This window comes from Gorilla gorilla, chromosome 9 (genome assembly GCF_029281585.2).
Source record: "Gorilla gorilla gorilla isolate KB3781 chromosome 9, NHGRI_mGorGor1-v2.1_pri, whole genome shotgun sequence".
NCBI classification, from domain to species: Eukaryota; Metazoa; Chordata; class Mammalia; order Primates; family Hominidae; genus Gorilla; species Gorilla gorilla.
In genome coordinates, this window is record NC_073233.2 from 94292965 (window position 1) to 94318911 (window position 25947).

Sequence of the window (25947 nt, forward strand, 5' to 3'; positions counted from 1 at the left end):
CTAAGGCAGGAGAATTGCTTGAACCCCGGAGGCGGAGGTTGCAATGGGCTGAGATTGCGCCACTGCACTCCAGCCTGGCGACAGAGTGAGACTCCATCTCAAGAAAAAAAGAAAAAAAAATGATGAAACATGATTAAGTGCTATGAAAGCCAAATTGATCAGAACTGGATCAAATGCTATGATGCCCAGAGGACAGCATGCCTAACTCTGCTTTAGGAAGATGACATGTGAAGAGGCCTTAAAGGATGATAGGACTCTGTGAGCAGAGAATCTGTTGGAAGATATTTCAGGAACAATATGAACAAGTCAAGAATATGGAATGAAGCCTGTTAAGGAAGTAACGGGTACTTCCGTATGGCTGAGGCATATGATTGTGGAGGCAGGCAGAGGAAGATAAGATGAAAATGGTAGGTAGGGACCAATTGTGAGGGGCCTTATATGGTGTGATCGGACTTTAGAATTCATCCTGTAGGCACTGAAGAGCCATTGAAAGTTTCTGAGCAGGGAATTATCTGTACAGATAGGATTAGTTTAGAAAGATACTCTTTCAGTTACAGTAGTTTGGTAAAATGCAGTAAAAGCCTGAACGAAGACAGTGATCAGGAGGGGAAATGAGGGTATCTACTCATGAGATATTACTCATGAGACATTTCAGATGTAGAATTGGTAGGGCTTAAGTTGAGAGTGGTGGGTAGGAAGAGGAAGGAAGGCGTTTAGTATGACTCAGATTTCTTGGTTGGAGAACAGATGGATGCTCATGCTATCAATTGCCTTTATAGAGAATGAAGGGGAAAGGTGGATTTCGGTGGTGGATAGAATAGTGAATTTGCTTTTGCACATGCTGAATTTGAGATACATGTGGGGATATTTAGGTAGAGGTGATACCAGAGCTTAGGAGAAGACTGGAGACTAGAGATCAAGATTTGGATGTTTACCTAGGAGAGAATATATACTCAGCAGAAGAGATAAACAAGGACAAAATCCTATAAAACAAATAAACAAACCTCAGTATCTTATAAGAAGTAGAAGAGGAGGGAAGCCAGCAAAGGGGGCCAAGGAGTCAAACTATCCATTGACTTGACAATCTATGAGATGATAGTGTCCTAACTCAGATAAGTGATCTGAAAGACAGATTGCAGAGAGGCAGTGGGCAAATGGGAGGGGAAAATCCAGAGGCAGGCAAGACAGCCTTCTTTTTAAGAAACGTGTATTTTTTTAAAAATGGAGGGTGGTGGTTAGAATTATTGTTAAATTGTGCAGGAGACAGCAGGCTGATGCAGTGAAGCTCAGGTCTTGTTAATTTTCATCATTTAGCAGTGGTGGACATTTGAAAGGATATAACTCATGCTTACTGAGTGAATGTTTAGAATATTCTCATCTTCTCTATGTCCTGTTTATCAGTGGACCTTGTTGTTGTCTCTCTTTGGCTTTGTCATCTTGATCCTCTTTGCTATTTACCCTTTTTCTGACTCGTGAACCTTGTATTGCTCCTACATCTGTTCTAGTTGGAGAGACCCTGTGCTTCTTTCAAGCTAGATATAATCGTATTCCTTTGTAGTGTCATATATGGGCTCATTAGAGAGGAAAAGCTTTCTGTGAGTCATTTAGTCTGATACCCTTGTATAAGACCCTATTTCATTTAAATGATAACTTCTAGTGAAGATGGGTATCTTTTCAAAATATTTAACACTTGCAGGTATTTGTAATCATGTAAAAATGGCATGATAACTGGAGGAGATAGGCAAATGTATCAGTTCATTCTTGCATTGCTATAAAGAAATACCTGAGACTGGGTAATTTATAAAGAAAAGAGGTTTAATTGACCCATGGTTCCACAGGCTGTACAGAAGTATGGCTGGGGAGGCCTCAGGAAACTTACAATCATGGCAGAAGGTGCAGGGGAAGCAGTCATGTCTTACAAGGCTGGAGCAGGAGTAAGAGGGAGGATGGAGGGAGGTGCCACACACTTTTAAACAACCAGATTTCATGATAGCTCACTCATTATCATGAGGACAGCACCCAGGGGGATGGTGTTAAACCATACATGAAGGATCCACCCCCATGATCCAATCACCTCCCAATAGGCCCCACCTCCAACACTGGGGAATACAATTCAACATGAGATTTGGGTGGGGACACAGATCCAAACCATATCAGCAAATATTGCTGCAGTATGTCCTAAAAGATAAGGGGGATGAAAACTTTAGGAAACCCTCTGAGGAAGAGAATCAGTTGGTTATTATATGTTTCCTAGAGGAAATCAAAAGCTTGTCTACAGTGTTATTTAGAAAGCTAATCATTCTTATTTTGAGCATTGAACCTTATACTTTTAGAGAAAATTGTACTGATTAATATGTTAGTAACTACTTAATTGTCTGCAGTAATAATATTACATTGGGTACAACTAAAAGCTTCATCCAGAAGATTCTATTTTAGGGTATTGAGAATCAGATAATTATTTGTGAGTGTGTATGATATGTCCTTATGGTAATCACCACTTTCTTTCTCCCACCCCAACTGTCTTTTCTCCTTTAGGTGATATCCCAATTGTTCCACTTAATTTTGTCATGATATCCCTGGAGGGTCCATTTAATAGAGATGTAGTGGAAGGATGTGTGAAGGAGACGTTGCTTTTTTTATCGCGTTCCATTTCCATGAAACAAAATGTGGAGTTTACATTCAAAGGAATTGGGGTCCTCATGGTCAGAGACAGCAAAGTGAAGATGAGGTTTTATAAAGACTTCCTTTGTACCATGGATGGAAGTGGGGCTTTGGCAAAGGCCCTAGCAAATGTAAATTAATATTTTCCTTCTCCTAAGTCTTCTCCTAATTGTGGTTCTGACTCATCTATAGGTGTGTTGTCATTAAGAAAAACGAAGGTTGACATATTTTGAGTGACAGTTACCTGAAGTACATGGAAGTGCTTGTTTATACTTGATTAACTCTTTGACAAAAAAGATCAGGAAGGCAAAGGAACATTAAGAGTCAAAGTCAATTGAGGGATATAAATAGTAATAGAAACTCTTAGAATTCTGAACATTTTATAGTACCTTATAGGTTTTTTGTTTGTTTTTTGAGACAGAGTCTTGCTCCGTCACCCAGGCTGGAGTGCAGTGGCACGATGTTGGCTCACTGCAACCTCCACATGCCGGGTTTGAGTGATTCTCCTGCCTCAGCCTCTCAAGTACCTGGAATTACAGGTGTGCGCCACCATGCCCAGCTAATTTTTGTATTTTTAGTAGAGACAAAGTTTCACCATGTTGGCCAGGCTGGTCTCGAACTCCTGGTCTCAAGTGATCTGCCTGCCCTGACCTCCCAAAGTGCTGAGATTACAGGCATGAGCCTCCATGCCTGGCATATGGTTTAAAAACTTCTTCCACATGTATTATTTCATTTGAGCCTCAAAATATTATACAAGCAGCATTATTATCATCCTAATTTTACAACTGAGAAAAGTAGGGGCTCAGAGAGGCTATGTGGGAATCCCAAGGTGAACTAGAACTGGAATTCAAGCCCAGACTTCCTAACCACTTGGTTTTTGCTGGTTCTACTATTTTATTTTTTAATGTTGGTTCTACTATTTTATTTTAATGAAAGTTCTATAACAAAATCTAATTTGAGTCATGGAGTTTTTGAATCTTTAGCTTTTAATTTGCCATGTTGTAGAAGAAATTTCCTAATTGGCATCATTATTGTCAACCATTAAGTAGCTGGTGTGACCTTCATGCTAAGTTGGATACAGCAGAGTTTAAACAAATGAAATAGTCAATCTACCAGACTTACTGAATACTTAGTGTGCCTCAGGTACTCCTCTGGAAACTAACAAAGTAGACATGAATGAATCGAATTATTATGGAATGTTATATAATCCTATATCCCATAAAGCCAAACTCTGATTTTTTTAATGAAAAGGCTGTTAATATCATCTCAGTCTACCCATTTCTCCTTTTATGAAGCTTTGGGATGGGGATTTAGGAAATGAAGTTGTGCATAATGAAACTCCTGGTGTTTTCTACACACTCTGGTTTCATACAGGATTGCTAAGAGGGTTGCCAACCCTGTGTGTGGAAAGTGGGAAACACATGCAGGAAAAACCCTTGCTTTTCCATGAAAACACAAGGCAAGATTTGCAAGTCCATAAGCAAGGCCAAAGTGGCTAGCTCATCTCTAACCCTCAGGGATTCTGCTGAACTTTGTAGCTTCCAATATGTGTTTAAAAGAGAAGACAGCATTTTCCTTGACCTGCTGAACTGTAAAGCACATCTTTTACAGAATGTTTTCCAAAAGAACTAGTCCTGAAAAATACTCTATGAAAAAAGGGTTTGGAGGTCAAAGCTGACTGAAAACTGCTGATCGAATCAATCACCCTCATGGACAGAGGGACAGAGCACATTAGCATGTTAAAGGAGCTGAGAAGTCTGGCTGGAAAGCAGTCAGTTTAACTGCCTGAATGTATTTAATCATGGAATTCTAGGTTAATCCAATATCTCATTAGCTCTGTAAGACACATTTTGGAAAACTGCTGTGAAGTGGTGTGAGTGTTTATTCCCAAATGACCCATAACTTAAAACTGTCTTGTAGAGTAGTCCCCTTGGAAAGCTGTGTGCTTATTTCAGTAATGCTGCTTTTATTAGAAATACTTTCTATACTTCTTTTTGGGAATTCACTTCAAAGGCTTTTGTAAGTGATAGCATTCATGCAAAAATAATAATTTTATATATTATTCTACAGTAAAAATGTGACAATGTGACTATTATGTTTACAGTTACATGAGAGTTAAAATAGTCATTTGTTCAGTATTTACTATGTGCTACCTACTTACATAGAGGACCTCATGGAAGTGCTATTAGATCCTTTTATTATCCCCAGAAACCTAGTGCCTAAGGCCACATGCCTGTTAGCAGTGTGGGGATTTGAACATGAGCCCACCTGACTCGAAAGCTTTTCTCTTAATTGCCTAATTTTAGTTATTTGGGTCAAGAGTGGAATTAGACAGCTTGCTCACTTTCCAGATATTTTTACACAGTCTGCTATCTTCTTAAAGACATCTAAAAGAATCTGTCAACTCTGAAGGCAATTCCCTAAAAGGAAATGGTTTGAGAAAAGGCAACACCGAAAGAATTGCTGTGCAGCTACCCAGGGTGATTGCTCTGATGAATGAGATCATTCCTCATTGGATTTTTAAGCTCTGGACTTATAAGCGCTTAACATAAACAACAACAAGAAAAGTATCGTGGTAGCCTTGCCTATGAGACAGCCTGCAGTTTTTAATTTGTCTGAGTCCTGGACCTCAGCCTAGATGTAACCTTGCTCTGTTGCTGTCCTCTAGAGGCCTGGCACTGTGGACTCGGTGTTGTCTAGCAGAGAGGCCTTGAGGAAGTGGCCCAGCAGTGTGCTTGCGTTTCCAAGGTGAGTGCTTTGCTTCACGGGTTCCTCTAGGCACTAGCACTCCTTGCTGATCTGCTGATCTCATTGGGCAGTGTTTCTCAGTGTTTTGTAGCTCATGTTCCTTTTAATGTGTTCTCTCTGTCTGTCTCTCCCTCTCTAAATGCACCAACAAAGAAGAGTTTATTGCATACACTTTCTGTAGTTAAGTTAAATAACAATGGACATTTATTCTTTTTTATCCCCCCTCACCGAGACGGAGTCTTGCTCTGTCACCCAGGCTGGAGTGCAGTGGCACGATCTCTGCTCACTGCAACCTCGGTCTCCTGGGTTCAAGCAATTCTCTCCTGCCTCAGCCTTTGGAGTAGCTGAGATTACAGGCGCACGCCACCACGCCTGGCTAATTTTTGTACTTTTAGTAGAGATGAGGTTTCACCACATAGGCCAGGCTGGTCTCGAATTCCTGGTCTCAAGTGATCCATCCGCCTCGGCCTCCCAAAGTGCTGAAATTCCAGGCGTGAGCCACCAGGCCTGGCCCATTTACTCTTTTTTAAAACTACCCTTGGCTCCTGGAAATTCTGATACTACCTTCCATTAACCTTAGTCCCTGCAGTATTAGTAAAACTCTTCTCACCTGCCGAACTTTCCACTACTTTGTACCACTTCTTCTGCCCTAGCTGCTTCTTCTTCCTTCAGTTCAGCCCATTTCCTGTCTGAGCTCGGATTTTTACCACTAAACGGGTTAAACAGATAAGTTAGAATAAGGAAACAGCTTTACTCCATGAGCACAGTGGTTGTTACTGGTGGTTGCATATTACTGTATTTAATCTTCACGACAACCATGTGACTTATGTATTATAATTCTCCATTTTATCATGATACAAAATTAATTTTAATTTTTTTCTTTTACATGAATGAAGCAACATGGCGCATTATTGAGAACACAGGAGTAGGAGTCAGGAGACTTTAGTTTTATTTCCAGTTTGGCCATCACTTATTCATTGTGTGCCCTTAATTATGTTAATAATCTTAATTGCTGTGCCATTAACCACTGTGCATTTCAGGTGGAGGAAGTTTGGGGAATAACAACTAGCTTCCTAAAGCATTATTACTTTAGGAAGTATGAGTAAAGTATAAAAGTATGAGAATTTCTGAGATGTTTTGAGTGTGACATTCTCTTGTTTGTTGCTTTGGAACAACCCCCTCCTGGAAGAGCTGTATGACACATACCTCAGAAGATTCAGTGTGAAGTCCAGAGTAAGCCTTAGAGGTTGTTTTCCAACCGCCTCATCTTGCACACGAAATGGCCATGCAACTAATAAGCAGCAAAGCTTATAGAAATAAAACCATGGCTCCTGGTCCAGTGTTCTTTCCATTGCACCATACTGCCTTACTCACTAAAAATAAATCAGTGGATTGAAAAGAATTTTATTTTGATTGTTTCGGAAGGCAAACGTGGCTGTTCCCTTTGACATATTTTGGCTTAGGCACTCCAGGAGGGAAATAATTATAGTGGGTCAAAGAACAGAGATGGAGTCTCCATCAAGTCAAGGGCCTAGAAATGGACATGGGGACTTAAATACTCAAAACAATTGTTGGTGTTTTATTTATGTGACATTTGGCCCCTGAATTGACTGAAGGTACCCCCACCCCCACTCCCTACTCCAACCTAGTACTCCATACCTGAGGCCAAAGAAATCCTACAACTACACACACCAACTGAACATCCCCCTTCCTCCCTGCTGCAAATTGTAGCTTTGCAAGTCCTTCACTTTTGCCTGGGAAGAGAATGATGAAGTGAAGTGGCAAACGAGGGAGGAGACAAATGGTTATTTTGGGGCATACTCTACCAGGCTATGAATCTTTGCCTTCAAGCTATCCAACAACCTTTTTTCCACTGTATCACCCCATAGCATCTAGTTAAAGAGCTAGGATATAAAAATTCAAATTGAAACAAAAACCAATAACCTAAATAAAGGACTTCAAGGCAATTTCTCTATATGCAAGCTGCTTTGAGACTATGGTATAGAGGGAAAGGCCTTGGTCATCTTCCAGAAAGCCTTGGAGAAAATTAATCTATGATATGTACTCAGCACATCAGAGCACTCACCCCTTGAAGAAAGTGGGCTTATTTCAGAATCAGCCAGCTGGCTGGGTTGCTTCCAAAACTTGAGAGTTCACACAGTTACCTGTTCAGGTTCAGTGCAGCGGAAAAACATATTGGCTCATTCCTAGGATTGAGCTCAAGGAGATGGAAAACAAACTGCCTATGGAGACCCTTGTAGAAGAATGTGGAGAGAATAGAGAAAGGAAGTGCAAGTTAAAAGACCAGTCAGACAAAGAAGAAGGCACCAGAGGTAGGCCAATGATTTCTGGGTACAATCTGTCACTCTTTACTGCTATGAGCCCAGCCATATTGCTTAGCCCAAGGTAAATAAAGTTAAATTTACAAATAATCACTATATTATTATTACTTTTTTTTTGAGATGGAGTCTTGCTGTTTCCCAGGCTGTAGTGCAGTGGCATAATCTCAGCTCACTGCAACTTCCACCTCCCAGGTTCAAGCGACTCTCCTGCCTCAGCCTCCCGAGCAGCTGAGATTACCATCATGTGCCACCATGCCTGGTTAATTTCTTTATCTTTTGTATATGGGCCAGGCTGGTCTCGAACTCCTGACCTGAAGTGATCCGCCCACCTAGGCCATCCAAAGTGCTGGGATTACAGGCATGAACCACCGCACCCAGCCACAAATAATCACTATATTATTTCTAACAAATATGTTCTATTCCTAGAATCCTGCATCTGACCTTAATTATGAGCTTACTTACTTTATGAGCCTTAGATCCTATGACTCTCAGGCTCTTAGATCATCATCTCTTTGCTGGCTCCCCTTTGCTCAAAGGGGCCAAAACTCAGATGACTACAGGCAGGTAACACAAATGCAGGAAGTGGTCTGGATATAAGTGGGTTGGAGACATGTTAGCTTAGTTAACATTTCTTATGAAAAACAAAGAGTGGCAGTTTTATCACTTTGATGTCTGTAGAAGAAAGCTGGGTTCTCATACCTATGTCTGCATCTAATCTGTTGTGATAGGTTGTTTTGGTGGAAGCAAATGAAGAAAATCCTAGGACTCCAAAGATTTTTTTTTTTTTTTAACAAAAGACTTTTTATTTTCTTTTTGAGATGGAGTCTCGCTCTGTCACTCAGGCTGGAGTTCAGTGGCACAATCTGGGCTCACTGCAACCTCCACCTCCTGGGTTCAAGTGATTCTCCTGCGTCCAAGCTATTCTCCTGCATCAGCCTCCCCGGAAGTAGCTGGGACTACAGGTGCGCACCACCACGCCCAGCTACTTTTTGTATTTTTAGTAGAGATGGGGTTTCACCATATTGGCCAGGCTGGTCTCAAACTCCTGACTTCAGGTGATCCGCCTGCCTTGGCCTCCCGGAGTGCTACAATTACAGGTGGGAGCCACCACACGCAGCCACAGACATTTTGAAAGGGTCCTAGGGACCCCAAAAAGTATGGCTTGCCAGGCCACACTTTGAGGACTGTTCCTCTAGCAGATTGTTGCTTTGCGGAAATGTGGCCCAAGTGGTATCAGATCTTCTAATTTTTCCAATTTTACTATATGTGCTACTAAAGTGAGCACAATCTTCTGATTTTTCAAAAGAAGCAGAGATCCTGACTTTAATGTAAAATCTATTGGCTGTTAAATGTTGACAACTTTTGTTGATATTGAAACAAAAAATGCTAATTAGGCCAAACAAAACATACCAATGGGTGAACATTGGCTTGTGCATGTCTGTTTTCTACGTGTGGCCTACAGGATTGCATATCAACTTTTAGCCTAATATTCATATGCTTTTATTTCTCTAGTCTCATCTCCCACTGTGCCCTATATAGACCCCTTTTTTGGGAAAAATTATCTATTCATGTTCTTCTTTTTCTTTGAGGTGGGGTCTTGCTCTGTCACCCAGGGTGGAGTGCACTGTCTTGGCTCACTGCAGCCTCAACCTCCTGGGCTCAGGTGATCCTCCCACCTCAGCCTCCTGAGTAGCTAGGACCACAGGTGTGCGCCACCATGCCTGGCTAATTTTTGTACTTTTTGTAGAAACAGGGTTTTGCCATGTTGCCTAGGCTGGTTTTGAACTCCTGAGCTCAAACAATCTGCCCACCTTGGCCTCCCAAAGTGTTGGGATTACAGGTGTGAGCCACTATGCTCGGCCTATTCATGCTCTTCTAACATGCCTGCCCTTCCCCAGCTTCATCCTTTTGTTCATTTTTTTTTTCCTGCAGCCTGAACTGTCCTTCCTTTTCTTTCAATCTATCTCCATCCTACTCACCTTTTAGTACCCTTTTCACATCTCACTTCCTCCATGAAAACTTATCACTGAATTCTGAAGTGGCTTCTCTCCTCTGAACATATCAGATCCTTAAAGACTACAACATTTGGCTGGGCATGGTGGCTCATGCCTGTAATCTCAACACTATGGGAGGCTGAGGTGGGTGGATCACCTGAGGTCAGGAGTTCGAAGCCAGCCTGGCCGACATGGCGAAACCCCATCTCTACTACTACCAAAAAAAAAAAAAAAAAAGTTAGCTGGGAGTAGTGGCGTGCACCTGTCATTCCAGCTACTTGGGAGGCTGAGGTGGGAGAATTGCTAGAACCTGGGAGGCAGAAGTTGCAATGAGCTGAGATTGGGTTACTGCATTCCAGCCTGGGCGACAGAGTAAGACTCCATCTCAAAAAAAAAAGAAAAAAAAGACTGCAACATTTATTTGTGACTTATACATTTTGCATCACTGTCCTAAGTTGTTATTTATTAAATGTATATTATAAAGCACTTAGCACTGTTAGCACATAAGATGACCTCCAAATGGGAGCTCTCACTTTTTTGTTTGTATCTTATTTTTCTCTTCAACTATATCTATCGAAAGATCTTTACAGGCAAAATGTCTAAATCTACAGATATCAAAGTTGTAAAACTACCACTGTTCATTTTTCATGAGAAATGTTAACTAAACTAACATGTCTCCTGGTCATGTTATATCCAGCCCACTTCCTGCATTTATGTTATTGCCTCTTTTTGTCCTCTAAATGCTTAGCACAGTGCTTTCTTTGCAAATATACAGCAAAAACATTTTTTTATACCACAATAGAACAAGGGGTGATTATTTAAAGATAAGAGAGTGTATCTTATATGAAAATTTCCCTTGGTAAAAACTACACAGTTAGTGGTTTGAGAGTTGAAAGGAGACTCGTTTTCATTCATTCTTTATTCTACAGATATCTCATCACCCAAAAGACTTCGAGATAGACAAGCTTTGTTCCCTGCCAAAGTGACAAATGTCAGCTTGCTGGAAAAGTTTGAACGAAGTGAGAGTGGTGGGAAGATTATGACCCCTGAAAGGTAATGCATTGACTTTTTTTTTTCTGTTGTACTTTACTAAATATATTTTTGAGTCGTTGCTTGATGCAGGGAACTGTAATTGTTCATTAATTCATTTATCCAGTGTTCTTTAGAGCTTTCTATATGCAACATGATGGGAATAATAAAGGTGACCAAGGTTCACCATCTAGTGGGAAAGCCAGACATATGCAGAGGGATAAATTATGATTCAGTGGAATAGATGTTATGACACAGGCGGAAACAAAATAGCACAGAGCTGGGATCATCCAACTTTTTCTGTAGATTTGGGCTTCCCAAATCTACAAAACTTTCATGTTTTCCGAGTGCTTGGATATTATGATGTGACACAATGTTATATTTACATCAAATTGGAAAGTAGTTTTGCCAAACATAGCCAGCACTCCATTAGTTCTCAATAAACATTACTTGAATGAATGAGTGTATTACAATTTATCATGGTCGTTTTCTTCTTGTGATGGTATGTCAAAAGATTTCTAAAATATTTTATCCTTCTCTCTGAGTAGGATACTTTTTAAGACCTCAAATCAGTCAACCATACTCAACCATGCTCATTCATTGTTTACTGAGCACCTATGTACTTTGCATTGTGCTGCCAACCTTTAATTTATTAATGTGTCAAAATTTATCAGCTATCATATGTGCAATTTATGTACTTTGTGGATTACTAAAGTCATGTTAAAAACTCTAGGAATGCTTGTTTTGGATAATATCACTGTTATGAAAGATAATTGAGAATTAGATGTATAGTACTTGGGAATTTAATTCAATACAACAAATATTGAGCACCACCATGTGCCAGGTACTATTCTAGGCACTGAAGATTCAGAGTTACAGATGTATAAACCTGCTTTTATAAAACTTACAGTCTTGCAGGAAGACTGAAATTAAAAAAAAATGCATGCGATGAAGACAACAAAAGTACAGAGGCTGCAAAAGGACAGAGTAATTGTTGGAAGTGGTTGGTAAAGTTTCCTATAGAAGTTGACTCAAAAATGTTTGTTTCCTGTAGAAGTTAACCAAAAACTAGGCCAGGCGCGGTGGCTCACGCCTGTAATCCCAGCACTTTGGGAGGCCGAGGCAGGCAGATCACGAGGTCAGGAAATCAAGACTATCCTGGCTAACATGGTGAAACTCTGTCTCTACTAAAAATAAAAAAAATTACCCGGGCGTGGTGGTGAGCGCCTGTAATCCCAGCTACATGGGAGGCTGAGGCAGGAGAATGGCGTGAACCCAGGAGGCGGAGGTTGCAGTGAGCCAAGATTGCGCCACTGCTCTCTAGCCTGGGTGACAGAGCAAGACTCTGTCTCAAAAAAAAAAAAAAAAAAAGAAGTTAACCAAAAAATGTTTTTTGTGCTGATTACTATAACAACACGTTTGTCATAGAAATTTTGAGAAAACCAAAAAAGCAAGAGTTATAAAAAATCACCCATAATCCCTCTACATAGAGGAAACTTTATATTAACCTTATGGTGTATGTCATTTATTTCAATGCATATACAATATATACAGATACTTACACTTGGAATATACACAGTTTTTAAATAAAATTGAGATATTATATGGATTTTTGTTCCATTTAATAAGTGGTGATTAACCCATGACATTAAATATTCTAAAACCTTAACAAATAATTGCACATCATCTTAATGAAAGATTAAACCTTTTGTTTAACCAATCTCCTATTGGATATTTAGATGGCTTCCAGTTTTTAAGTACTATAAATAATGTTGTGAAAATATAATTAAACATAATTCCTTGCATACAACTGGATATTCCATAGGATAAAAACTTTAAAGTTAAATTTCAGAGATAAGAGGTGAGTCCATTTTCATGCCTTTGATACACATTTCCAATTATCTTCTTCACGGTTGTAGCAAATTATCCTCTCACCAACAGTAATATGAGAGAGTGCTATATTTTCTACAGCTTTGCTAATACCTTAGCAAAGTGAAATGATGGTATTTCATTATTGTTTTTAACCTGTGTTTGTTTGATTTCTAGTGGGTTTTTTTTTTTGTTGTTTTGTTTTTGAGATAGCATCTCACTCTGTCACCAAGGCTAAAGAACAGTGGCATGATCATGGCTCACTGCAGCCTCAACCTGCTGGGCTCAAGTGATTTTCCTGCCTCAGACCCCGAGTAGCTGGGACTATAGGTGTGCACCACCACACCAGCTAATTTTTTGATTTTTTTTTTTTTTGTAGAGATGGGGTCTTAGTATGTTGTGTAGGCTGCTCTAGAACTCCTGGCCTCAAGCAATCCTCCCACTTTGGTCTCTCAAAGTGCTGGGATTACAGGCATGAGCCACCACACCTGGCCTGCATTTATTTTTATCTTGTTTCTTGGCCATTTGTAGTTCTTTTACAATTTTCCTGCTTGAATCCTGTGTCCTTTTTTAACTGGGAGCTTTACTTTTTCTTAAAAAAAAGTTGTATTTCTTATAAAGAGAACTTCGTATATCATAAGTATGAATAGTTTTCTGATGTGTATGTTTTAAACATTTTCCCAATTCTTTTTTTTCTTTTTAATTTTGTTTCTGCACCATTTAGTGCACAGAAGTTTAAAATGTATCTTTTCTGATTTACCAACCTGTCCAAGTCACCAAACACCATGTTTGGGAATGTCAGTCCATGATTACATTTTCATTTTCAAAAAAATATTCTTTTAGAAGAGTAAAGAATGATTTAGAGGGATAAGATTAGCAGCAGAGGAACAGGTGTAATAAAATGGAAAAGTGTAGCACAATTTAGCAGATCAAGGCAGTAGTCTAGGCAATCTGTTTCCAACAAATGACCCTAAGGCCTCAGAGGGCCTTAACAGCATATCAAAGGCTGAGAGTGAGGTAATATGGGTGGGACTCTGGGCTCTATTTCCTCACTTCCACTGGAGGATGTGTGCTGTTTTTCTGTTTTATATTATTGGGGTTTGAGTAACATTTGTTTAAACTAAGAAGGATAGGACTTTCATTGTTTAACAGTTGAGTATAACTCATCTGGGGAAAGGTAATAAGGGTATGAAACAAAGATCAGATGGAAAGCTTTAGCTTTATTGGGGATTAGTTAAGGGAAGTTAAGAAGGAGATGTCAAAGATGACCCCAGATTTTGGCTTAGGTAACTGGGAGAAGATGGCACCATTATTCAAAATAGGGACTACTACAGGAAGTGCAAATTTGGCTGGTGCTGAAGGGCATGTAGTGGTTAGTGAGTCTGTAAAATTTTCACTCCGAGTTAGAGGATTAGAAAAAATACAAATGAATCCTCTTGGATCATAAGAAACCAGATTGAGACATAGTTCTTATTACTTCTTCATGTCAGTTGCATCTGACAGGTTATTTAAATCAAACCTTTAGGGAATCAGCATTCACCCCACCCCAGATTTTGAGGCCTAAGAGAAGTTATTAAAAAATAAAGTGTTCTGCTTATAGCAATATGGTGGTCTAAATAATCTGAACAGGTCCTCTACTGAGAGCCAAATCTAGTCCACCATATGTTTTTATAAACAGTTTCACCAAAACACTGCTATGCCCATCCATTTGCGTATTATCTGTACCTGCTAGTTGTGTCAGGGACTGTATGGCCCTCAAAGCCTAAAATATTCACTCTCTGGCTCTTTTCATAAAAAGTTTTGCAACCCCTGCTCTAAAGGATCTTATTTTCATCTCAGGCTCCTGACTTCTGACAGATGGAGTTGGGCTAAAAATGAAGTCAGAATCCAAAATTACAAAGACCACGTGGAAATAAGCTGCCACACAATGAGAGCCATCAGAAACAAAAGATGGCAGAATTGAGCTCTCAAGGATTGTGGATCCTGAATATTATAAAATACAGAATATAGAATAAGATGTTTAAAATCTTTACATAAATTAAAAGAATGGAGAGTATGAACAAGGTATAAGAAATTAGAAAACATGACCAGTGTGGTCAGAGTTGAGCATTTGCATTTTGGAATTGCAGTAAGGGAGTGTAGACTTATACAATACTTAATTCATTGGTTATTCAGAAGACACATTTTATTACTTTTTCCAAATGAAAAGAGGTTTGTAGTGGGGCGCTTTCTCATTTTATGCTGTGGTTCATTTAATGTTAGTTATTTGGTACTTTGTAATTTGCTGAACCTTCTTTTCTAGCTTGAGTACTTTTACAGTAATTGTTTTATGTATACTTGAAGACATTGTATACTACTATTCCTTAGATGTAAATTTCTAGATATTTAGATATTAGCTAAACCTTGTTAAAACAAGTTGTTAAAAGCTTTTAAATCCTCACTATTTTTTTCTTTGAGAGAGATATTAAAAATCTTTCACCATGATGGTATATTTTTCAGTAATTACATCAATTTTTGCTTCTTAAGCAATATTAAATTCTACACGTCTAGGATTTTTTTTGGTAGATAGTTCCTTTTATCATTATGAAATATTTTCCTTCGTCTCTACTAAAATCTTTTGCCTTCATTTCTGTACTATGTAATTAACAGTGCAACATCTGATTAGTATTTACCTGAAATAGCCTTTTAATGCCATTTTAAGAATTTTTGTGTGTGTTTTATTATTTCATGTGTGTCTCTACTAAATAGCTTATATTTGGATGTTTTAAAACTCAATCTAGACTTTAATTTCAGTTGTAATTATTGGTATATTTGAACCTATCTTTACTGTCTTATTTTGTATTTTTTATTTATTGTGCATTTAACTTCATTATTACCCCTTTTCTGTTGGACTGATCTCATTTCTTTAGTATGCTCTGAATTTCCTTTGACCATGTTTCTTCAGTATGCTTTCAATTTCCTTCAAACTATATCCCCTTCCAAACCTGTATTTTTTTTGTCTAGAACTTTTGTCCCAATTTGGTTTTAAGTGTTAAAACATTTTGTATTATTTTATGGTCAATGATTAATTTGGATTTGTCAACATGTTTTACCAATTTCTTTGGTCACCATCATTTCTTCTTTTTTCTTTTTTTTTTTTTTTGCCCAGGCTGGAGTGCAGTGGTGTGATCTTGGCTCACTGCAACCTCCGCCTCCCGCGCTCAACCAATTCTCCTGCCTCAGCCTCCTGAGTAGTTGGGATTACAGGCGCACACCATCATGCCTGGCTAATTTTTGTATTTTTAGCGGAGACAGGGTTTCACCATGTTGGCCAGGCTGGTCTCGAGCTCCTGACCTCAAGTTACCCACCTGCCTCGGCCTCCCAAAGTGCTGGTATTACAGGCATGGGCCACCACGCCTGGCCTGTTTCTTATATCCCTGTCCTTCCTCCTAGGTTCATTTTTCTTCTTGCTAAAGTATATCCTGTAATGGTTCCCTGTCTTTTCAGTACACTTATTCTTTGTATTGCTTAAAATGATTCTTACTCTGTTGTCGCTCTTGAGTGCTGATTCTTGGTTCATAGTTATTTTCCTTCAGCATTTTAATGATATTGCTCCATTTTCTCCTGACAGTTGTCCTGATGCAACGTCCGAATCAATCTGGTTGTCATTCTTTCTTGTAGCTTTTAAGAATCTTTCTTATTTCTTGATGTTCTGCATGACTATTCTTAGGAGTCATGATTTTCTGGAAAATTCTTATCTGTTATTTTCTAGAATATTGTTCTTTGCCGTTTCCTTTATTCTAAAAATTCAGCACTTCTATTAAATGCATGTTTGAGCTTCTGAATCTGTTCTCTATTTCTCTACTTTTAAATATTTTCATTCTTGGCCTGGCGCGGTGGCTCATGCCTGTAATCCCAGCACTTTGGGAGGCCGAGGTGGGCAGACCACTAGGTCAGGAGGCCGAGACCAGCCTGACCAATATGGTGAAACCCCGTCTCTACTAAAAATACAAAAATTAGCCCAGCGTGGTGGTGTGCACCTGTAATCCCAGCTACTCAGGAGGCTGAGGCAGGAGAATCACTTGAACTTGGGAGGCAGAGGTTGCAGTGAGCTGAGATTGCGCCATTGCACCCCAGCCTGGGTGACAGAGCAAGACTCTGTCTCAAAAAATAAAATAACATAAATAAAATTAAAAAATAAATATTTTCATTCTTCGAGCTGCTTTTTAGGTGATATTATCAGTCCTATTTTCTAATGAATTAATACTAGTATTAATATTAATACTCACCCCTAATTCATCTCCCTCCACCACACTGACCACAGGCACCTTCCACCTGAAGGACTGCACTGGTTTGTTTGCTTGGAATGTCTTTTCCATCAGATATCTACACTGTTGTTCTCTTACTTCCTTCAGGTATTTACTCATATGTCACTTCCTTGGTAAGAACTTCCCTGGCCATTCTCTTTACAGTTTAACACTCCATTCCTCCAGCATTGCAAGGCATTTATCATCATGGAACATACTATAGAGTTCACTTATTTATCTTGTCACTGGGCTGTCTATCCCCATCAGAATGTTAATTCCATGAGGGCAGGGACTTTTGTATGTGTGTATTTTGTTCTTCATTGCTTCTCCTGTGCTTAGAACAGTGTACATGGTAAGCACTCAATACATTTCTGTGGAATGAATACATTTCATCCCCATTTCACACGATTGGTAACTGGGACTCTGCAAGATTACACAGCTGGTCTGATGTCAGTCATCTTGTAAGCAAGAAAGCTGGGATTCAAACCCACCTTTATCTGACACAAATTCAGATTCTGTGGTACATATTCTTAACCTCTATACATATAGCTGTTTTGAAGTAAACCACTGAGATATTTTTCTTCATCTTATACTTGCCTCTAAAATTATTATTGCCCTTGAGGTCAGATTGTATTAAACATTAATTAATGTTGCATTGTTTTTATAGCTTATCATCTCCAAGTTGTCTGAAACACGACAGTGAGATGAAGCCCCAAACATCTCCAGCTTGCCAGGATCATAATAAGGCAGGACAGGTACAGTGTTTCCAAATGAATAAGCCCCATCAGAATCTTATACTGATTTTTGTTTCTCAAAGAGAGTTCTGGGAATCTCTCTTCCTTAATTATATGAGTATGGCTCAAGTACTCAAGTACTCAGGCTCAAAACTAGACTGTGATAAATCTATCTACTAGTCAGGATGTACTGGTAAACAAAAAAAGAGTTGAGAAATCCCTTTCTAAGTTTCAGCTGCTATAAATACTTCTGATGAAGTGAGAGTTCAGAAGATCCTTTAGAGTATTTCTGGGGTCCACTCTGCAAATCTCATTTTGCTGTCACTAATATATCCATTAATAATAGGTTTCTTGATATACCTAGCCTTTGGAGAGCTTGTGAAGGGAATGTGAAAGCAAAAAGGTAAAATGTAAAAATTTATTTGTCCTGAAATTTGGGATTGTAGGAAATGTGCTATGTGTGTTTGCAACGAGCACAACGAAATTCCCCGTTGTACTACAGTGAGGAAAGGAGGAGAGAGATAGAAGATGAGAGACTCATACAGCAGTATCAGATGTTGAAGGATCAGGAGGCTCTCTTCAGATACCAGGTAGTCCAACACCTCGATTAGTCTTTAATATGGGGCAGTAGAACATGATTATATAATGTAATTTATTATTATTTTTTATTGGCACAGGGTCTCACTCTGTCACCCAGGTTGGAATGCACAACCTCTGCTCACTGCAGCCTTGACCTACTTGGGCTCAGATGATCCTTCGACCTCAGCCTCCAGATTAGCTGGGACTACAGGCACACGTCACTACACCTGGCTAATTTATGTATTTTGTGTAGAGACGGGGTTTCACCATGTTGCCCAGGGTGGTCTCCAACTCCTGGGCTCAAGCATCCAGAGGCTCCAACTCCCGCCTCTGCCTCCCAAAGTGCTGGGATTACAGGCATGACCCACTGAGCCCAGCCTATAATGTAATTAAAAAATGTTCCATCATATGTCTGTACTGTGGGATATCTAATCATGTATTTACTGTTAGACTAAAACTTGCGTTGAAGTTTTCACTAATAACAAACAACACTGGGATGAATTCCATGCAGTCGAATGTTTGCACATATCACTGATTTTCTTTAACCTAAGGTCTGAATTTTAAAGGTGGAATTATTGGATTTATGTTTCTTTATTTCTGATAAAATATAACTCTGGTGAAGGCTTTTACCCTTCAGATTCATGTCCTATTTCAAGCAAAGACAGAATGGCACTTTTACACTTGCTGTATCCAGATTTATGTGGTGTCTAATAATTGACCCTGCTGCCTGCCCTTTCCTGCATTTGTGATGAATTCTTCCATTCCTTAGATCCCTCTAGTGTCTAGTGGTGGTACCTAAAGGCCAAGAATAGGAAATAAAATACCTTTCCCAATCTACTTTTATAAATCTATAAAGATACCAGAAAGTACCACTGCCTCCAAAAGGCAGGTTTCTACCATGGCTGGATTATTTTAATGTAATAGAATTAAAATTTTGGGGGGCTCCACTTCAATATGTAATTTAAAATTTAAAAATAAACTTTTTTTTTTAAACAATAGATGAAAAGTCTGGCTACTAGAGAACAGAATCAGAAAAATGCTGCCTATAATCTTGGAGTTGCTGAAGCTATAAGAAACCACAAGAATGAGAAACCGGAATTTTATGTAAGTCTTTTAAAAATTTCTGTTGCTAACACCTGGCCCATCTGTGAGCCTTTGGATCCACTCCCTGTGTTGCAGGTTGTGCCTTATTTTTTATTTTTATTTTTTGAGACGGAGTCTTGCTCCGTCACCCAGGCTGCAGTACAATGGTGTGGTCTCGGCTCACTGCAACCTCTGCCTCCCGGGTTCAAGTCATTCTCCTGCCTCAGCCTCCCGAGTAGCTGGGATTACAGGCACCGGCCACCATGCCCCGCTATTTTTGTATTTTTAGTAGAGACAGGGTTTCACCATGTTGGCCAGGCTGGTCTTGAACTCCTGGTATCATGATCCGCCCGTCTTGGCCTCCCAAAGTGCTGGGATTACAAGTGTGAGCCACCATGCCCAGCCAGTTGTGCCATTTTTTTAAAGCAGCGGAGTTGAAAAGTGGGTGGTGCAGTTTGAAGCTTTCTTCTAGGGCAGGTGTTGTCCAGTGTCTATAGCCACACCACTCACATTCACTGTACCGTTCCCACTAGTCACTGTTAATTATGGTAATTCTCAACCAGGACGTGGGATGGGTGGAGAGGAGGGAGCAGTATACTACTAAAGTCCAGCCCAAGGACCTAAGAGAACCAGCAGTATCAGCATTGCCTGGGAGCTTGCTGGAAACGCTGAATCTAGGGCCCCACCCCAGACTCCCTGAATGGGCATCTATGGTGGAATAAGATCCCCAGGTGATTTGTATTTGCATTAATGTTTGAGAAACTCAGATTCAGATGGTGGTGAGCCAACTGCTTCACTGCTTGATTTAATGTTTTCAATCATCATGTGCCTACCTTTATTTCTGCCTGAATCTTCCTCTTTATATACCACCATCTAGGTAGTCGACACTCTGGACATAAATCTAATAAAATGTAATTTATTTATTCATCATCAAACATTTATTGAATTCCTCCATGCTGGCCACTGTGCTGGTGTCTAGGAATACAAGGTTCCCTCTTCTGAAGAGGTCTCTAGTGGGAGAGACAGACACTTAAAGAGACAACTGTGTGGTATAATAAATGCGATGATAAATCTCTGAAAAAGGGCACTATATGAGCAAAAGAAGAGATTCGTTAACCTAGACCAGAGATCTGGAAAGACTTTCTGACATGCAAGAGTTAGGTAAAGAAATCAAGGGAGGAAGAGCATTCCAGGCAGGGAAACAGGGAAGGAAGGAGAGAGTGAGCGAGCATGGGGCTTCTGAAATTTAGGCATGATCTTTCTCTCTCTTTATATTTAAGCTCCAGATTATATTTATTACTGCTGTGTATCTCTTCTTTGATATATCTATACACATCTTAAATTTAAAAAGACCTAAACAGAACTTTTGATTCCCTCCTTAACCTGTTCTTCTGTCTTCTCATGTTAGTAAGTGGCATCACCAACCAGCCATTTTTGCACAAACCTGTATCTAGTCATGATCACAGTATTCCTTTCTCTGTTCCTGACTTCTGATCATTTGCAAGTCCAGTTGCCTTTACCTCCAAAATGTATCCAATATCTGTCCAAATGTCTTCATCTTTAATGTTGCCACATTGAAAGTGTTGCCAAGCCACATTGTTATGCTCAACTTCTCCAATACTTCCCTTAGATTCACTGCTTGCATTCTTGCTCTCCTATAATTTATTCTCCACACACCAGCCAAAGTGATATTATAATATTGTTAACTAAAACATACTATTCTCCCATTTAAAACCTCCACTGGCCTCCCATTGAGTTAAAATGAAATTTAGACTCCTCACCTTCAACTATCAAATTCTACACGCTTTGACTCCTGCCTTCCTCTTGGTCACTATGCCTTCTCCTTTCCCTTGGTCACTATGCCTCAGCCACAGAGACTTTTTTTCTGCTCATTGAACATGCCTAGCTTGTTTCCATCTAGTGTCTTTGCACTTAATGTTCCTTCTGTATGGAACACGGGTCTCCCTGATATTTACAGTGAAGGTGATTCATTTTCTCCATGGAAAAGCCTTCCCTAATAACCAACCAGTTTAGCTCTTTTCCCACCCAGCCACTTGCTATCATAAGGGCTTCCTAGCACTTAGCACTATCTTAAATGACCTGATGTACCGTTTCTTGTTCATTGTCTGTCTCCTGCATCAGCATGCAGGCTTGATGAGTGCGAAGATCTCTGTTGTTGCTCACTGTTGGATCACCAGGGTCTAGAATGGCCAGGCCCACAGTAGGTATTCAGTTTGCCCTCTTTTCAGCTCCTCTCTGTCCTTGCATGATTTCGCATGCACTCAGAATTCCTTCTTCCTTCCATATGGATGTTGTAAATGCTAACTCACAACCTACTCCAGGAGTCCTTTTTCATCTCTGTCTCAGCAATGGGATTCCAGTTGAAACTGACCCAATAGTCCCACAGACAGGTTTTTTTTTGTTTTTGTTTTTGTTTTAAATAAACATAGAAATTGACCCTTTTGGTCTTAAAGCTTGAAACTTAACATTGTTTTATCTGAGTTTCTTCCTCAGAAAAGAACCACTAGGCCTTCCAAAAAGTGTCAAAGAATTGAAACTCACCAGATGATTGCATTCAGACAATGAGCCAGGCCCCTCCATTGACCATGATTGCTTCCTTATCCCTCCCGAATTCTGGTTTTCCCATACATAGTTTCAATTCTTCCCTGCTATATAAACCCCTACTTTTAGTTGGTCAAGGAGATGGATTTGAGACTGATCTCTCATCTCCTTGGCTACAGCACCCAATTAAAGCCTTCTTCCTTGGCAATAATCATTGTCTCAGTGATTGGCTTTCTGTGCTGTGAGCACCTAGACCAAACCCCTGGTGTTTTGGTAACACAGTCAGCTCAGCTCAGCTTCATCCTTGAACACACTCATATGATTCCATGGGTTACCTCAACACCAGCTGGTCCGTGTGTTGAGGGCTGGGCAAATATTATAAATTAAGAAATACTTTCTGATTTATTTTAGTCTTCTGAATTATTAACCTTGTTTTTCGGTACTCTAGCATAAATGAATTGCTTCTCTTTCATTCTAGAAATCCTTCCTATTTGACAAACGGCCACTCAGTCCTGCGCTTAATGCTCTTAAGCAAGAGGAATATTCCCGGAGTCTCCTGAAACAAATGGATAACAGACAGGAAAACGAAATAAAGCAAAGACAATACAGAGAGTTGATGGACCGCCTGGAACAAGTGCAACTCACAGAGGAGTGAGTCCAGCTACACACGCTCTGACAAATGGATTTGGAATTTTCATGTGAAGTTACTTTTCATGTAGGATTGAATCAGCATTGGTAGTTTCATTAGCACACTGTAACCAACTGAGCAAACTAACCCAGTTAGCAGCCAGTACTGAAATGGGAAAAGTTCCCTCGTCCCCCTCGCAGGGCGTGCAGTGGGGGTGTGGCTTGCTTCTTCAGTGCCCTGCTGCTCAAACCTCTAGGAGAGTATACAGATGGGCAGGCTGTGGGGCTCTGGCCACACGGCAGTATCTAGGGGTGAATGTTTACAGCTCCTGAAGCCCCAGTGGGCATGTGTTACAGAGTGCTCTTTTAGTTTAGCCATCTGTAGGTGGCTTGTGTTAGTCAGCGCAATAGACCCGTCTTATCACAAGGAAGAGAGGGTTTTCTGTATCTGAGGGTTCTTGCCTTGGTGTACCAGAAGAATTGGATCACATGTGGGCTTGGAGAATGAGTGCAAGGTTTTGTTGAGTGGAAGTAGCTTTCAACAGATGGATGAGCCAGAAAGGAGATGGTTTTCCCCTGGAGTCGGGCTGCTGTGTGGCCCGGGTTCCCCTCCAACCACCCCAGCCAAACTCCACGTCATTCCACTGGTTGATGGCCTGCTGGTGTGCTCTGGACATCCTCTCAGCATCCAGCCACTTGTGTGTTCCTCTGCTGATGTGTTTCTCTCGACGTCCAGCCGCTTGTGTGCCTGCCTGCTAGGGTCTCGGGGGATTTTTATAGGCACAGGATGGGGGTGTAGCAGGCCAGGGTGGTCTTGAGAAATGCAACATTTAGGCAGGAAAACAAAAATGCCTGTCCTCATCTAGGTCCGTGGGCACAGATGGAACCCTAGCCAGGGACCATGTCCTAGGGTGGAGCCCTAGCCAGGGACCATGCCCTTTCCCCACTTCCATATCTTTTAAAGGGACCACGCTCTTCCCTTCCCAGCACTTCCCTTCTGTATCAGTACCACAAATTTTTATTATAAAAATGAAAAAGCTGTCATAGTTATCATCATAGTAGTGATGGTCAATCTGTAATTACTATAATATAGAGCATCATCTTGTATTATTTTTGCAATCGCCAATACCAGTAGATGAAGAAAGGGACTCGTCTTGAGCAGCTGTTCTTAGCTATTAGATGTTCAAATGACCTCATGGCAAAGCTGAGGTTTTATTATAATTATGTAGGGGTGTCCCATGGAACCTGAGGGCAGGAATGTACAGGGAACATAGGAAGGACTGGAACCAGAGACTAAAAATCCATGTAGAGCGGCTTTCCCTCTGCTTACATACATATGTCTAAGGGGGCCCACATTTTTGCTGCTGAGATTGGGAGAACAACTATGGAGGCCATTATAGTGTGAACAGAAACTCCTAAAACAAATAAGAAGCAAGTTTCTGTGATGAAAAAAATCTATTTCTATAAAATGTATATGTTCCATTATACTCACTTGAAAGATCATATATGGGTTCTTCAGAAGTTACATATAATAGAACCATAATTTTTAATAGGATAGGTAACTTAAGAGATTTCAAAATAAATCAGTTTATAGAATGAATAGTCACTTCCTGCTTTCTTATGTAGATTTTTAAAAGAACCGGTGGGTGTGGGAAGAGGTGGAGTGATGGTGATGTGTCTGCTGTTTTAGTAGTAAGGCATTTGGACAATATGGTTGGTCACCTGCCTATACCTGTCCTGTTTGTCCTGTGTTCAGCACATTGTTCACTAGCATATGGAATTTTTTTTTTTTTTTAGATGGAGTCTCACTCTGTTGCCCAGGCTGGAGGGCAGTGGTGTGATTTTGGCTTACTGCAACCTCCACCTCCCAGGTTCATGCAATTCTCCTGCCTCAGCCTCCTGAGTAGCTGGGATTACAGGCACCCACAACCACCCCCGGCTAATTCTTGTATTTTTAGTAGAGATAGGGTTTCACCATGTTGGCCAGGTTGGTCTCGGACTCCTGACCTCAAGTGATCTGCCCACTTCAGCCTCCCAAAGTGCTGGGATTACATACACACAAGCCACTGTGCCTGGCCGCCTATGGATTTGAATTACTCTTTTCTTTCTTAAAATGAAAGCTACCAAAATAAAACATCAATTTTTATTTACCAGACTCTTGTTCCTATTTAATACTTATTAAACATGTTTCGATGATGTTAATCCATATTACTAAAGACTGCAAAACTGTGGTCCATCTTCTCTTGTTCTTAACTGCCAGACTTGCTGCGCAAAGAGCGAAATTTTTAAAAGATAAGATGGAAGAAACACAGTGTTACAAGAGAGCTTTGGATGCACAGGTAAGGGGACACACAAATATTATTGTTTTTAAAATTATGCAATGCATCAATAACATCCTAAAATATGTGTAAGTTGTTACGAATATTTTTATGTGTTATGCATTTGGTAGTTTTTGTGCCCCGCATTCCTTCCTGTAAGATACTGGTATTTTACCACATTACAGGGTTGTGCATAAAGCTTATTCCCTGGTAGAATGATAACCTGCATTATGTGTATCTCTGTTTAAGATAAAGAACAAACCCTCCCGGCTGCCCCGCTTTGAGCCAGACTCCTCCGAGCCCATCTTTGGTAAGAATGAGGGTGAACTGATGGTGGAAAAGCAAAAGCGAGAACAAAATTACATGAAACACCAGCTGGAGGCAGCTGCTAACCACAAGAGGAAAGCCATCCTGCATCAACTAGTGGACCAGAGGCGGGATTTGCAAATGCTTCAGAGGACACAAAGAGAGTAAGCAGACCCCTGATCTTTCTCCCTCCACTTCTCCTCACTTATTCCGCTTCCTTTATCTCTCTTTTTCCACCCTGTCCCTGCCCCTCATCTTTCTCATACAATAGTGGAGAAGTAAGAATAATAGCTAACACACTGAGGAGTTATTTGTGCAAGGCATTGTTTTAAACTTATTACATGCTTCATCTTGTTTTATCCTAATTCTTTATATGAAGAAAATGTTATTAAATAAATTTTTAAAAACCTCTCTTGACACTTTAGTGTTTTCCAAAGTGGCTGTACTACTTTACATTCCCCACCAATAGCATATGAGAGTTCTAGTCCTCCCCATCATTCCCAGAACTTGGTGTAATCAGTCTTTATTTTATTTTATTGATTGACACAGGGTTTTGCTCTGTCACCCAGGCTGGAGTGCACTGGCATGATCATGGCTCACTGCAGCCTCAACATCCTGGACTCAAGCAGTTCTCCCACCTCAGCCTCTGGAGTATCTGAGACTATAGGCGAGTGCCAGCACGCCCAGCTAATTTTTAAACTTTTTGGGGAGACAGGGTCTCACTATGTTACCCAGGCCGGTCTTGAACTTCAGGGTTCAAGCAATCCTCCTGCCTCAGCTTCCCAAAGTGTTGGGATTACAGGTGTGA

At 40.2% G+C, this 25947-nt stretch overlaps 1 protein-coding gene across 3 annotated transcripts in view; it reads left to right on the forward strand.

Annotated features, from left to right (window-relative positions):
• The window catches only part of CCDC81 (coiled-coil domain containing 81), a 54997-nt gene that overhangs the window by 19323 nt on the left and 9727 nt on the right, over positions 1–25947 (forward strand). For 2 of the 3 annotated variants that reach the window (XM_004051938.5, XM_063693449.1), the window contains exons 4-13: positions 2536–2792; positions 5330–5409; positions 7621–7742; positions 10675–10798; positions 17598–17685; positions 18111–18254; positions 19243–19347; positions 22367–22539; positions 24776–24854; positions 25083–25303. In XM_004051938.5, the coding sequence (XP_004051986.4) occupies positions 2536–2792; positions 5330–5409; positions 7621–7742; positions 10675–10798; positions 17598–17685; positions 18111–18254; positions 19243–19347; positions 22367–22539; positions 24776–24854; positions 25083–25303 (1393 nt within the window). The remainder of the gene's footprint in view (positions 1–2535; positions 2793–5329; positions 5410–7620; positions 7743–10674; positions 10799–17597; positions 17686–18110; positions 18255–19242; positions 19348–22366; positions 22540–24775; positions 24855–25082; positions 25304–25947) is intronic. The other variant, XM_063693450.1, reaches the window with a different exon arrangement.